Consider the following 14865-nt stretch of genomic DNA (forward strand, 5'->3'; position numbering starts at 1 on the left):
CTTCCGAATATTTTCTGAGGACTCCTTCACTGATAGAACCTCCCCAGAATCCTTCATTTGCCCTAAATACGGACAATGTCCCTGGAAATCCCTCTCTGGACCCGAGGCTGCATTTCCCTAGGAAGCTTTTAGCCGAGTTGAAGGGAGAATATCGAGGAATATCGAGGCAGATATTTCCTCCCACTGCCGAACAAGAACCTGGCCGGCTCCGCGGGTCCTTTACAGTCGCTTTTATTATTCATGCAAGTTTTATTATTGAACCCTGTATTTCCAAGAGCATTTATCCTTCTATAGCCTTCTTCTCGGGGTTAGGGAAGGGAGCGCCTTTCTCCGAGGAAATAACCGTGGATTGAGCGCTGCATTATTTCCCTCCCGTGATGGAGCAGCTCGTATTTATGTTGCTTTTAAATAACAAAAGGGGAGGAGAAAACATTCTCTAGTAAAGCCGAATTCCTTCCTTAGACCGCCTCCTAAACGTGCTAATAAAACTAATTCGTTTTATTTGCCCTGAACTTTTATATCTAACCCGGCGCGCTGATTAGCACAGCCCGCTGGAAGGGAGCGTGTTCCTATCTCTCCCCGAGATATGCCCGTTAAGATACGGCCTTTCCCACAATGAAACTGGGAAGAAAAGTGTCCCTCGCCTTTATCTCGGTGGTGGTTGTTCCGCGGGCAGCAGAGCCGCGCCGGAACCGCAGGGCAGCGGGGAGAAACCAGCCTTTGGGGGGGGAATGCAAAAGAGAGGGGGAAAAGGGAAATAAAACTGAGAAGAAAAAGAGAAAGAAAAAGACATTCAGGGAAAAGGGAAAAGGAAGAAGAAAATAGGGGAAAAAAAGACAAGGAAAAAAAGAAGAAAGAAAAACAAAATTAAGAGGAAAAGAAGAAGAAGGAGAAGGAAAAGAAAAGGAGAAAGAAAGAAAAGAAAATTAAAAGGAAAAAGGAAAAAGAAAATAAATATAAGAGAAATAATAATTAAGTAAAAATACGAAAAGAAGTAAAATCAAAAGAAAAATAAGATAAATAAATAAAGTTCTATAGAAGAGAAGAAACTGGGCGCACACAAAGGTCAACTGTTCCTCTGATTCTGCGCTTTAAAGCAGGAAACGCACGGCTCTGCAGAGGTTCGCTGCTGTTTCTGAGAACATTAAAGAGTCCAGCGCGTTATTAGAATATTTCAGCCTTTCAGGAAATGTCCTGTCGAAGGGAAATGTGTTCCCCCATCCAAATGCTGGAGCAATTAGGAGGTTGCTCGCTCGAAACAAGGTGGGGGAAACCCACATGGAAACACAGTATCGGGGATTCCAAGCGCAGCCTCGGGTGTTTTTCTGCTGAAAAAGGGGACTTCAGCAAATGCCAGCGGAGTGCCCGGGCCTTTGATTACCCTGCTTCAGAGGCATCTTTTTGAGTCCACAAAAAAGGCACATTTCGGGATCTAAAGATGCACACAGTAACATGAGCAGGCTGCCTCGCAAACTCCGGTGCCCCTTCCTCCATCAATTAATAAGAAAAGCATGTTTCCTCTGCTCGGAGAGGGAATTGTGGGACTATATTGTATATTTTCCCTCCCAGGGAAACAGCCCCCCGTATTCCTCAGCTGTTCACCCCCCGGCTTCCATCAGCCTGCGAACGGACAGGGATAAACCCGAGATGCTGCTCGCAGAAAATTCCTATTTTCCTAACGCAGATTTCAGTGCCCGTAGGCTGGAAGATGCGAAACGGGGTGGGAAGCAGCTCCTGCTCAGGCATTTGGGGGGAAAAGGAGTTATCCCAGCGGCGGGCACTCAAGAGATGGTGTTATTTTGGGGGGTGAGAGTAGGAAAAGGAGGGCCAAGGGGATCCTCCCCCCCCCCCCCCCCCCGTCTGCTCCCAGCTGCAGAAATCCGAATAGGAAAACCGTTTCTCCAGCCGTCAGTCGCTGCATTTCAAGAAAGCCTTGGGGTATCATTTGTATCTGTCAGAAAACATTAAGCCTTCAACTTTTTCATCCCGAGTTTTTGCAAGCGCTGCCGCGGGCCGCCGGCGCCCGAGGCAGCCCCGGGGTGGGATTGGAGATAGAGATGATGGAGGGAGGGGGACCCGAACGAGCCGCAACCCGAGGCGCCCCAGGTGCCCCGGGAGCTGTCCCGGAACAAATGCCCCGGGAAAATCCCGTTTTCCCCGTTGGGTGTCCGGGGTGGTGGGAGGCGGCCGGCAGGCCGAGGGAAGCGGAATGGGGGTAGGGAACATTGCGGGTTGGGAAGTTGCGGGAAACCCTCCGTCGAGCATCGCGGAGGGGCCCTGCGCGCCTGCGGAAGGCGGAGGCTTGGCCGACACGCGGAGGGACGGAGGTTACGGATCCAAAAGGGGCTGATTTCGTTTTGCTCTACTTCTTAGGAAAATTGCTCTCCTGGCTGCGCAGAGGAGGACGGGCCGGCTGGGAGCCAGCGTAATTTTCCACCTTCCTCTCCTGAGCGATTTAACACGCTCTCCAGGCTGGGCTTCTTCCCTGCTCGGCTTCCCGCTGCCGGCTCTGCCTGGCCCGGGGGTACCCGGCTCAGGAGAGGTCGGGGGTGTCGGCGCTCGTTCCCCGATCTTGGGGTTTGCCCCATTCCCCCCCGTGCCGAGGGGAGCACTGAGCCTGGCCTTGCGCTGAGACATACCCTCAAGTACCTTGCGTGTAAGATGGCATTTGGGGTGATGCTGTTTTCAGGCAGGACACCCCCGGGACACTGCCCCGACAGAGACCACCCCCTCGAGGCATTGCAACAACAAACGCAACCTCACCCTCCCGGTGCGCGCTATGCTCCGCGGGGAGCCATTCTATGCTACGCACACTCCTGCGCTGCGAGCATCCCCGGCCTCTACTTCTTCCCAACCAATGTGGGCATCCTGCATCTCAGCAGGAAAGCCGGGAGCAGGGGTTGGAGGCCCAAAACGCTCATCCACCCTTGCAGGGAGTATTTCCATAGAGGAAAGCTTTAAAAATACCACTGCGCGCTGTCGTGGCGCTGCAGACCCTGCGCGGGGAGAACTGCACCCTTCGAGCCCCTCTCACCACCCCGGCGATGCCCCTTCGCCACCCGCTGGGCACTTTGGGGATGGATTTGTTACTAAAAGTGGTTTTCCTGCAGCAGCTCCCAGCTGCTGGTCTCTGTGAAGGGGGTGGAGGTTGGCTGGCTTGGCTGGAGCTTGGTTTGACTGGGATTGAATTGTCTAGGTTTGGCTCGGTTGCATTGGTTGTGGTTTCATTCAGCTTGGTTTGGTTTCTCTTGGTTGAGTTGGGTTGGTTTGGGTGGGCTTGGGTTCGTTTGAGCTGGGTTTGATCGGGTTTGGTTTGATTTGGTTTGGTTGGGTTAGGTTGGGTTGGGTTTGGTTGGGAGGGAGAAGGTTGAGCCTCTCCCTCCTCTCTTGCCTCACTGTAGCTCTGTTTTTCAGAGGGCTTCCCTCTCCCCTTCGACAGAGGTGCGTTTTGGAGGAGATGCCTTCATTTTTGTAACAATTCCCAATAGTTTATAGACTGAATCTGAGTCTGTACAACTCTAATAAATCTGAAGAGGAAAAGCTGGCAGAGACTGATCCTGATATACGGCCCAGGTGCTTTGGCATTGTCTGCAACCACTGCAGGCAGCCAGGGGTGGGAACCCCTCTCTGAAAGCAAAGATCCCCCCTCACCGGCACCCGGAGTCCCTCTCTCGGTCAGACACGTCCTGTCCTCTTCTCCACGGGGTTGTCACCGGCATGGCCAGCACTGGTTTATTTATAAGCGCCATCCCTCTCTCTGGGTTATTTATAGCAGGAGGAAGCGGAGCGGTTTATTTGCGGACTTCCAGCGTTTTACAGATCCCCGGTGCAGCCCCCAGCTGATCACCCGGTGCAGCGGTGGCTACGCGGGTGCGGAGGTTTCTGACTCAAAACCCTCCCGCGATCGCGCGCACCGGCCCGTCGGTGGTAAGAGCCGCCTGCTCCGAGCGGGGCATCAAGGCTTGCCTTGGGGGATGGCCTGGCTTGAAAGGTGAGGCGTGACGTCAGGGAAGCAAAGCGTGACGTCGAACGGATGGACCTGTGACGTAGCGCCTGTTGGAGAGGGTTGCCGGCAGAAAGATGTCCCCGACATCCCGAAACGGAGCGGGTCTGGAGGGGAGGAATGAGGAGAAAGCACAAGTCTGGGGGGCAACTGCCCTGTTGGGTGTGTTCTGTTGTCGCGATATGTGTTGTCGCGACCAGCAGCACGGAGGATTTGGCTCTGTGCGACAGGAGTCCTTAAATCCACCTAAAACATACATAAGACATGCAGAATATATATATACACACATATATATGTGTGCATGTATATATAGTTATATATGTATGTAACTATATCCTCCTGTATGAGACGGCCGGCCCGAGCTCCAGTGTGCGGTCAATGCCTGACCCACGGCACTTGAGGGGAGCTCAGGAAGGAGCCGGGAGATGCTCCCGAGGGCTTGATGCGGTAGGATCAGCCCCGTTACTCTCTATTTAAAGCCGTTATGGAGGGTGTCTGCCCGGGATCCCTCCCCAAAGGAGCCGGGGGTAGGCAGCGGGACCCGGTGTTGCCACAGCCACTGCCTCGGTGAAATCACGGCGGTGCCTGGGGCTGATCCTTTCGTAGGGAAAATTGAGACTAAAACGGGTTTATAAAAAGTAAATTTACGGAGCAGAAAAAAAAAACCTGTAAATTAAAAAAATAATTTAAAAAGGTACAAGAAAAGGAAAGGAAAAATCTGTCCCACAGAAACAGAGGCAATAAAAGGGACCGTGAAGGGTCTCAGGCACTGTGCATGTCTGGAATCGGTCACCTTCCTCTTCCTCGGAACCAAGGCCATCCCCACCTCTCTCTTTTTCCCCAGGGGGGTGTCTCCATTCTTCCAGCACCTTCTGCATTAGCTGCGCCTCTGGAAACGCAGAGGCCTTGCTAAATATTTGCATTTTAGACCATGTCCAGCTTTAGCAGCCAGGCTCCCCTCGGGTGCCCGAAATACCCCTTTCGTTTGCAGACTCCTGAGCGAAGTTCAGTCGGGAGCGGTGGATGCACAGATGGACACTGATATGTCACTTAGGAAAGGGGAAAACATTAAATGAGAGGGTTAGGGAGACCTGACCCTACCAGCACCCACCTGTACATCCCCTGAACTCCATCAGAGGTTCAAGGGTGAAGCTTTGGGCTCTCCAAGCCCGGTGTCTCCGCTTGGGGGGGGTACCCGGCTGTATCACCCCGTCCCGGTAGGGAAAACCCTGCGCGGCTGGAACTTCGCTTCCCTCCACTTTTCCATAAACCGGTTCAAAAGTTCTCTCCCACATCTTTACTTGATTTGAAAGCAAAATAGAGTGTCAGGATGGATCAGTTAAAGCGAGCCGAGAAAATAAAGAGGAGAGACGGTCCTTTCCCCGGGGGGAGTTACACCGGGGGCCTTCTACCCCTTTCCTCTCCCCCTTCTCCGGTACCGGTACCCCCGGTTCCCACCTGCCCCCCGGGCTGAGGGTGGGTTTTCCCACCTCACCAGACACAGAAGTGCTATTAACCGGGAGGGCTCACGGCCTGCGCTAACAGCACAGGAGCCGGCCCCGCTCTGCACTGGGACAGGGCTCACCGGTGGCTGCTGCAGGAGAGTTGGGGGGAGCTCTGGCCCTGGGTGGGGGTCCCGGGCTGTCAGAGCCGCAGAAACCCCCCCGGAGAGTCACGGCGAGTACAGCTAAGGGAGGAAAATCATTCGTTATTGATCGAATGCTGGAAGCTGATGCGATGGGGGCGATCGCGCTGTGCCCCCGGCCGCGTTTCCTAAACCCTGCAGCCAGAAAAAAAGCCCGTTTAGAAAAGGGTGAAACCAGCTCAGACACAACCCCCGGGCCCCTCATCCCGACACAAATCCCTTCCCCTGTTTGCCGCAGGACTGAAAGTTGCGGCGGGACCGCTGTGCGCTGGGACGGGCCGCGCAGCCCCACGCAGGGATGCTGAGGGGTGCGCAGGGTGCGCGTCCACTTCAGGGCCTGGAAGCAGAGGTTCCGTGGGCCGGGAAGCCCAGCCGGGCTGGCTGCGGGGTTACCCGCGGAGGTGCCGCGCTGCGCGGGGGCGCAACCTCCGCGCTGCGGAGGAGGGGGGGGTGGAAGGGGGGTGATTTTCCACCTCTCCATTCGTTTCTGGAATATTTTTAATACCTCCCGGGTTTGGGGGAGGGGATGGAGGACGGAGGGGGGCGCAGCTCGAAGCAGTCTCAGCCGGGCGGCGGGGGCCGGGTAAGGGGTGCCGCGGACCTGGCCGCGGCCGCGCAAGGAGCGCGCACATCGGAGGGGAGCGCGGAGGCAGGTCCGCCCGCGCGGCCGGGCTGGGCGAGCGCTAGATGGAGTGATGCATTAGCGAGACGGGGAGGTTTTAACCTTCAGGGGGAGGAGCCCCGTTTAACTACAGGCATTTGTTCTAGGGCAGGTCACTTTAATCTCTTTAGCTTTAAACTGTCCAACTCGCAACTCGCGTTTCTCTATAAGGGATCTTTACCACTTCCCTGCCTATGCGGCCGGACTGCCGTGCCTCATCCCGAGCAGAGACAGCCGGCTTCGAGGCACCCCCCAGAGCTCTTCTTCCGACACCCTTAAAATAATCCTATTAGTAATAAGTGGATTTGCTTTTGCTTTTGTTGGTTTTATATCTATTTTTTAAAGAAAAACATAATAATAATAAGCAAACCTCTCGCTGCTTTCTGTGTGGAATAAACACCTGCAAACTCCCCCAGGCAGCCCGGCGCCCCTGCCATGGATTCCTTTAAAGGTGGAATGAATTTGGAGAGACTGCCCGAGAGCTTGAGACCCCAACCCTCCCATGACATGGCTTCCAGCTTCCATTTGCAAAGATCCTCGGAACCCAGAGACCCGATCGACAACTCAGCCAGTGAATCCTCCGACACGGAGGTGCCAGGTAAACCCACAGCCCCCCGCGCCCCCCGATCCCCCGCACCGCCTCCCCTTCCCCCCCACCGCGCTTTCCCTTCCATTCCCTTCCCTTCCCTCCGCGGAGCTTTGCCCGCACCCCCGCACAACCAGAGGCGATGGGGGGGATATGGGGGAGGGGAGAGCTGCCGGTGATCCCGGCGTGATCCATCCCTAGATCCCGGGATCCGGAGCTCCAGGCAGCCGTGGCCGGCGGTGACAGCCCGCAGGGAGAGCCCGCACGGATCCCAAACCCCATTCCCGAGCTGCTCTTCAATTGAAACTGCAGCTATTAATTGATGGGGTGGAAGGGAAAGGGGGGGCTCTTCGGGGAGTGCGGTTTTGGTGGATGTTTCTGAAGTAATGTCAGCTTTTGCCCGGGTTTATTTTCCAGATGGGGTGGTGCAGGGATGGAAAAAGATCCCTCTGTGAAAAGAGGCACGAGGGGGGGAAAGGGAAAAATATCTTAAATAAGGAAAAAAGTCCCCGTAAAGAAGAAGCTGCATGGGCCGAGTGCAGGCAGCGCGGGCCGCCGCGGAGGCACTGGGGAAGGTCCCGGCCCTGACCACCATGTGCTGCAAGGACTGAGTGATTTCCCCGTTTGCACTGAGTTCAAGTAGCGACATTTCTATCACGACGAGGGGAAAAGCTGAGAGAAGGAAACAAAAGCTGCAGAGAGAGCGTGAAAGCCTTGAGACCATTTATAGGGGGAGTTTAGATCTTATTTCATTTTAGCGTTTTAGTAGCTGCTCTTGCTCTTCGGAGCAAGAACCTGGGGTGTAGCTGTGGCAAGAGTCGGTCCCGAAGTGGCACCGGGTGATAAACAGGGTTTGAGTTGTTCTCCCCAGCCTGATTCGCAAACAAAGTTAGGGACCGGCGTCTGGAAGGGACTCTGAGATTAGAGGGGATTATTGGAGATTAGAGAGGGAGATTTGCTCCATTTTGCCCTACCCCTGTGTGTGACCCCTCGGTTCTGGAGGAGGGCTGGGGACCTTCCTGCTTTTCTTCCCCGAGAAGCTGCAAAATACCTTTCACATTTGGCATTTTTAACGCGAGGAAAAAAAAAGCTACAAAAGCCGCTTAAAGCCGGTGTGCTTTGCGATTTGAAATTGTCCCACAGCCCGCCGCGGAGGCCGCCTTTCCAAGGGAATCCTGGCAGGGTTAAACCCGGTCCCGAGAGAGGGGCGGCGGGGACGGAGCCCACCGCAGTCGCGGCGCTTCCCCGTCTCTCCTGGCTCCCTTCGGCCCGGTTCCTCGGGCTCTCCCCGGCCGAAAGCAGGGGGATTTGTCTCGGCGGGGTTATTTTGGTTTCTGTTTCTCCGCCGCCGAGGTGGGGCCGTGCGGCTCGGCAGGGCCCGAGCTCGGGCCCGGTCTGGATTGGGAAGGCTCGATGTGATCGGAAGGTTCGGGGAGTTCGGTGGCCCCGGGGGGGGGGGGGGGGGGGGGAGCGATGGGTTCTGTGCTGCAGAGGCCTTGTTTGCTCTGTAAACCTCGTACGGCAGAAAGGGGCCGTCCGGGCTGCAATCGGCCCCTCTTGGGGTTTGCATTGAGCCGTTGGAGCACCCCCCCCTCCCCGCTTCTGCTCAGGCGAGGAGCGGTCCAGGGGTGACTTTGCAAGGACGAGTCCTCCCGGGGTTTGGATGCAGCCCGCGATTATTTTTAGACTCACTGTTACCTCGCAGAGGTCGGGGCTGTAGAAATGTCCCCGGCCCGGGGCGCTGGAATAAAACCCTCTAAAGGTAGGGGAGGGGGACACCTTCCAAAGGGAAAACTTCCACAGGAGTTTCCTTTAGGCAGAAGCCAGACAGAGGCCACGGGGATGGCCGCGGACCCCGACCCCGCAGCCTCCCGCACCCGGCTGCACCTTTCCCCTTTCCAGCCGGGGCCCGGACAGGGAACACATTTCGTTCAGGCCTTTGACTCCTGTTCGGAGCACTTTAAGCAGGCTGAATCCGGTCGAAAGCCGGGCTGGGAGAGCCAGAACGGCCGTTGCGAAGCGGGAGCGGGGATTTGTCCCTCGCTGCGGTGGGGCCGGGGCCAGATTCCTGCTCCCAGCCCGCGCAAATCCCCACCGCGAAAACTCTCCTGGATTTCTTTTATTTGCTTCTTTCGATACGATTTTTGCAGAGGGGTTCGTCCAGGCTCGAATTAAAACAAACATAAAAATCCTAAAAGCGGCGAAAGAGAAAAAAGAAGGGGAATAAATAATTCATTGGGGGAGCGAAGGAGCCGAGAGAGGGGGTGACTTTTGCAATGAATCGCTGCTGGGTTTTACACCCCGGCCCTTACGAAGTTTCTTGTCGCGGCCGAGCACAACAAAGACAATGGAGCAAAGATCGCGCCTTGGCTTTGAGGGAGTAAAAAGGTGCCGCGGGACGGCGGAGCTGTCTGTGCTGCGGAGAACCCCTTGCCCCTGATAACTCTCGCTGCCCAGGCTCGCTCCTATCCTGGCCGCTCAGCCGGTGCCTGGGCCCGGGCAGGGCTTCCTGCTCCTTCCTCGGTACCCGTGGGTTTAACTGCGAGGCGCTGGATGGGTGCAGGACCCGGTAGGACCGTCGCGGGTGCCCCCATTTGCGGGGCGGGCAGCGCTGTGGGTGCAGGGGGGTGCGTGAGCCTTTGTGCTCCTGTATTTCTATTTGCAACAAAGCAAATAAACTGAAACCCCCAACCCCTACACCCCACCGCAGAAAAGGAGCGCAGCGGCGAGCAGAAGAACGACGACGGGGCCGCCGACGACCCGGCGAAGAAGAAGAAGCAGCGGCGGCAGCGGACCCACTTCACCAGCCAGCAGCTGCAGGAGCTGGAGGCCACTTTCCAGAGGAACCGCTACCCCGACATGAGCATGCGGGAGGAGATCGCCGTGTGGACCAACCTTACCGAGCCCCGAGTCCGGGTAAGAGGGGCGCTCAGTCTCGCCGGGGTGCAGGCCTCTGGGAGCGGGTGGGTCTCAGAGATACGGTCCCTTTTGGGAGCTCTGCGGTGGTCTGCGAGCAGGCCCCGGCCGCCCTGCGCTTGGCTTTAATAACTAAAACTGGGATCCAGGCCGGAGAGGAGGAATTCAGCTCCCGGCTGCGGGGAGATGTAGCTCTGAGCGGGCTGCGACAGCTACGGGCCGAAAAACAGAGGTCGAGCAACCCGGGGGCGGGTCGGGGCTAGGAAGCCGCTCAAGTTGGCCTAAATCCCCATCCCAGCAGCTCCAGCGGCCGTTCCCCTTGCTCCGGTTATTCCCGATAATCCCAACAATCGCGACCATCTCCCACCAAACCGCCGCTGGACGCCATCGCTGCCGCTGGATGCGGTTGAGACCGGGCCCGGGATCTCGGTGCCAGCCTCTCTCGGCCGCGCATCTTCCGTTTGCAGGGGCGATGGGAGAAGTGAAGGACAAGGGCCCCTCAAAGTCAATAGAGCTGTAGACACTTTACTTTACACGCCCTGGTGCCGATGCCACCATATACATTCGTGGTGGCTAAGTATATATATATGGTGGCTATACATACATATATTTGGTGGCTATATATTTATATAAATATGGCGGATATATATATATACATGGAGCTATATATATATGGAGTCTGTATATACATGTGTATATGCATATATAGCCTCGGTAAAGGCTAGAGAGATTTCCTGCTGAAATACCCTAGCAATGAACGACCGGACCAAGCGGCTCGGATGTATTGATCCGCCTTGTCCAGGCTGTCACCTTTTCTCTCTTCCCGTTCCCCCCCTGGGACATTTCCCTGAGCGGCTCCTGCCGTGTCCGCACAGCCCTGGACCGTTGGCTGAGCACGTTACCGGTGAGCGGAGAAACACGGGAGAAAACGGGAAACGTCCAGAAATTCCTTTTTTTTTTCCTTTTTTTTTTTTTCTTTTTTCCTTTTTCCTCTTTTTTTTTTTTCTTTTTCCTTTTTTTTTTTTTTCTCTTGGCAATTAAACGCCGAGTGACCAAACCGGATTACAGAGATTGGGCTTTAAACCTTTCAAGAGTAAACACCCATTTGCAACGGGACAAATGCATCTGTAAGCATTGTCCTAATTGAGTTGAAAACGAAACAAAGCCGGAGCATTAATATTGGGGGGATGTTTGATAAAGCGAACAAAACTAATATGTGAGTTGCTATTAACAAGATTTCGTTCTCCCTCTGTGTAGAGATCTTTTGGTTTGATGTTCTGAGATTGCAGATTGCAAATCTAACCTTAATTTGCTATGAGGGCTTTCCTTTAAAATGTCTAGGAGCCATAATTAAAACTATTACCCTCATTTTCAGGAAATTCCTGTCTGGAAGCACCTTCCGAGGAGTATATTAGAGGGTTTGAACACGTTGGCTTTCGTTTCCTATTTATACGGGCTTCTTTTTATTATTGTTATTTTTTAAACTAGACTCCTCCATCCATTCCCTCCCCCTTCCCGAAATTTCCATCCTCGAGGCCGGTGTTTCATAGCAGTTGCTCCATTTCTGCGCCGGGAAGGAGGCCCGAATCGCTGCCCCCTTTTGTCCTCTCCCGGTCCCTGCGGAGGGCACGCAGTCTCCGCGGAGCCGGTCGCAGGGAACCGCGTGGCTCCGGTGTCCGCAGGGAGGCCGGGGGCGACGGTTCGGTGGGAAAAAGCCGGGAATACTGGGGGGGGGATGCAGCTGGAGAGGCTCGCAGGCCAGGGCAAGCAGGCAGGCGGGACAATGCTGGATTTTTAACCTGGAAAAAATAATTTTGGGAATGACCGGTTTCAATCGCGGGAGGCTCTGCCGCTTTCCAAGGGCTAACATAAAAGAAGAATAAATATAAGAGAAAGCCTGGACCAGGTTTTTGCATCAAACACCAGGAGCGGCCCCTCTTCTCTGTTCCCTACTCAGGGCTGTAAACCCCAGTAGATGGAAGGGCAGAGGCTGCATCTAAGGGCGATGGGGGGATTGATTTTTTTTCTCTCCCCAAACCTAAACATACTAATCCAATCCCTCTTTTTATGATCTCTAACAAGGGGCTTTTATTACACAGCATTAGCCTTCGGATACACGGTGGAGCCGGGGCGAGCCGGCCCTGACCGGAGCGGAACGAGGGGGGACCGGGCACCCTCCGGGACCGGCGGCTGCTCGCATCCCGCGGAGCGCAGAGGGATGCGCGCAGGGACCGCTGTGCGCGGAGCACCCTGCGGAGCTGGACTTCCGTCCTGCGGGGTTGGGGGGATGCAGGGAGTGGGACCTCTCATCTCCCTTCACATCCCGGGGTGGGGGTATTGCTCTCGGCTGCCTGTGGTCTGACCGTGCCGTGTCGGTGCCGTTCCCCTCCCTCAGGTCTGGTTCAAGAACCGCCGAGCCAAGTGGAGAAAGCGGGAGAGGAACCAGCAGATGGACCTGTGCAAGAACGGCTACGTGCCGCAGTTCAGCGGGCTGATGCAGCCCTACGACGACATGTACGCCGGCTACCCCTACAACAACTGGGCCACCAAAAGCCTCACCCCGGCGCCGCTCTCCACCAAGAGTTTCACCTTCTTCAACTCCATGAGCCCCCTCTCCTCGCAGTCCATGTTCTCGGCGCCCAGCAGCATCCCCTCCATGAACATGCCCTCCGGAATGGGCCACTCGGCCGTGCCGGGCATGGCCAATTCCGGCCTCAACAACATCAACAACATCAGCGGGTCCTCGCTCAACTCGGCCATGTCCTCCCCGGCCTGTCCCTATGGGCCACCGGGCTCGCCCTACAGCGTCTATCGGGACACTTGCAACTCCAGCTTAGCCAGCCTCAGACTGAAATCAAAGCAGCACTCCAGCTTCGGCTACAGCAGTTTGCAAAGCCCCGGCTCTAGTCTAAACGCCTGTCAGTACAACAGTTGACGGACTTGACACAAACCACCTCCGACAAAACATCGCCGACAAAGCAAAGCAGAAGCAAAGCGACGTTTAACGGAAAAGAAAAAAGAAATATATCAATATTAAAACCCGATGATGCTAAAAAGAAAAACCCGAGCAAGTGAGAGAGGAAAAAAACAGGCAAAACAAACCGAAACGCCACCAAAAATAAACCCCAAAAAAGCTCCGATGACTTCGACTGTCTAGATAAGACGATGTTCATGCAAACCAACGATGCAACCAATGCAGCGCTTAAGTAAAAAGAGATAATAGATAACAATAAAAACCATCAAAAACCGTAAACGGACCAGAAAACTTTCGCAAGAGACACCGAAATCTGGTACATGGATGAGTTGCAATTTTTTTTTCTCTGGATTATGCGGGTTGTATGTGTTTACTTGAACTTGCACAGGAGTTGGTAAGGCGGCCGCTTCCCCGCGGGGAGGGCGGCGAGGGAGGGAGGGAATGAGGGAGGGAATAAGGGAGGGAAAAGGGAAGGAGGGAGGAAGGGAGGGAGGGAGACGCCTCGGTGGTAAAGAGCTGGTGGGACGGTTCTTGGCCGCTTTTCGCCCGGGCAGAGTTTGGTCAATGTTTACCACTGAGAACCAGAATCACACTCGGAAAATACAAAAACAAATAGGGAAAGGGGAAGAAAAAACCCCTATAATTCGCAGAACGGATTCTGCGGGAAAATGGTTAAAATATTAGGTATGAAACTATTAAAAGTAATAATGACAAGGGTCAACCACTTATATAAGGTTATATTTATATGTACCGTTGCATTGTGCCGGATCATTGTCCTTGGCCGTTGAATAAACTGTTTTTAAAATGCATGATTCTTGATGTTTTTTCTTTAGTTGGAAGCTATAATCCAGTCATTCCTGATCCTAAGCAGCTCAAGGTTCCTACCTCTTCATCCTTTCCAAAAGACTGCAGTATCCCCGGTTCTGAGAGCGCACAGAAACCCTCCAGCGAGGCGAAAACTGTTCAGCATCTTCCCCATCCAAAGTCTTATCCTGATAATGAAATTATCATTCATCTTTATCGAAACGTAGGGGTTCTTTTCCTCTTAAAGAAACCCCCAAAACCTCGAAAACCGTTTTAGAGAGTCTAGGGGAGGGGGAAAGAGACGAAAAATGGTCTGTTATGAAGTGAATCCAGATACTGCATCTCTGCTAACGAAACAGCGAGCCTCGGCGTCCGGAAAGGTTGTTTAGCAAAGCTGAAAGCGTTCCTTGCTTTTCTAACTGTGAGGAAAAACAAGGAACAAAAAGATCCCGCCCTGATCTTAAGGTGTTGTTATCTTAAGGTGTTTTTATGTAAATGTAGATACTTTTAAGAAGTGCTTGTTGGCAAAAACAGAAAACTTAAAAAAAAAAATATAAATATGATCTTTATTAATACTCATACAAAGCGCATATGAAGTTTTATTGCAGGCATATTTGTTGCTTATTTTCTTTTTGTCGATACTTATTACCTGTAGATGACAAAGAAACATCAGATGCACCCGGTACTTCTTTCCCAGTGTATTTCACACCTGTGGTAAACGTTACCCTGGATGTTTCACTTATGCTGTTGTGGATAAGGATGCGGTATAAATATTGTTTTATAAGTTATGTTTTGTAATTTTAATTCCTTTTTTTTTTTCCCCAAAAGTAAGAGCATGGGAATAAAAAGAGAAAAAAAAAAAAAAGAAAAATACAAAATCAAAACGAAATCTAGAAATGCCTTTAATATTCTTTTCTGGCTGTGTTTTAGAGATCCATTAAACAAGAACAGCAGCTTCCTCCAGCCCAACCGCCCCGTGGGGTTATTTTGGGGGGATCCCACCGTTTCTCCCCGGGAATTGCGCCGTTGTCCTGCTCCCCCTCGCGTCTTGGGAAGAGGAGACCCAGTCCCAAGGGCAGCCCCAGCCCTGGAATTAACCCCCCGTTAATTTGGTATCAGACCGTTCCCGGGGGCGGCGGATGCGGCGGCCCCGGTTACTGCCCGCTCCGAGCCGCGGGCTGGGGTTTTCCCTTCCCCGAGGGCTCATCCTCGCACCCTGAAGTTCATTCCCGCACCCCGAGGCAGTCCCGGGACCGCTCCGTCCCTCCCGAACCGT

At 54.0% G+C, this 14865-nt stretch overlaps 1 protein-coding gene across 1 annotated transcript; it reads left to right on the forward strand.

The window, feature by feature from the left end:
- The first annotated feature begins 6739 nt into the window (after positions 1 to 6739).
- On the forward strand, positions 6740 to 13082 carry PITX1 (paired like homeodomain 1). The gene is made up of 3 exons (XM_062638203.1): positions 6740 to 6907; positions 9606 to 9811; positions 12207 to 13082. Exons 1-3 carry the CDS (start codon positions 6745 to 6747, stop codon positions 12744 to 12746), a joined length of 909 nt encoding a protein of 302 aa, XP_062494187.1. The 5' UTR covers positions 6740 to 6744; the 3' UTR covers positions 12747 to 13082.
- Positions 13083 to 14865: the final 1783 nt, after the last annotated feature.

This window comes from Pezoporus occidentalis, unplaced genomic scaffold (assembly GCF_034315485.1).
Source record: "Pezoporus occidentalis ecotype Australia unplaced genomic scaffold, CSIRO_AGI_Poc_V1 ctg55, whole genome shotgun sequence".
Lineage (NCBI taxonomy): Eukaryota > Metazoa > Chordata > Aves > Psittaciformes > Psittacidae > Pezoporus > Pezoporus occidentalis.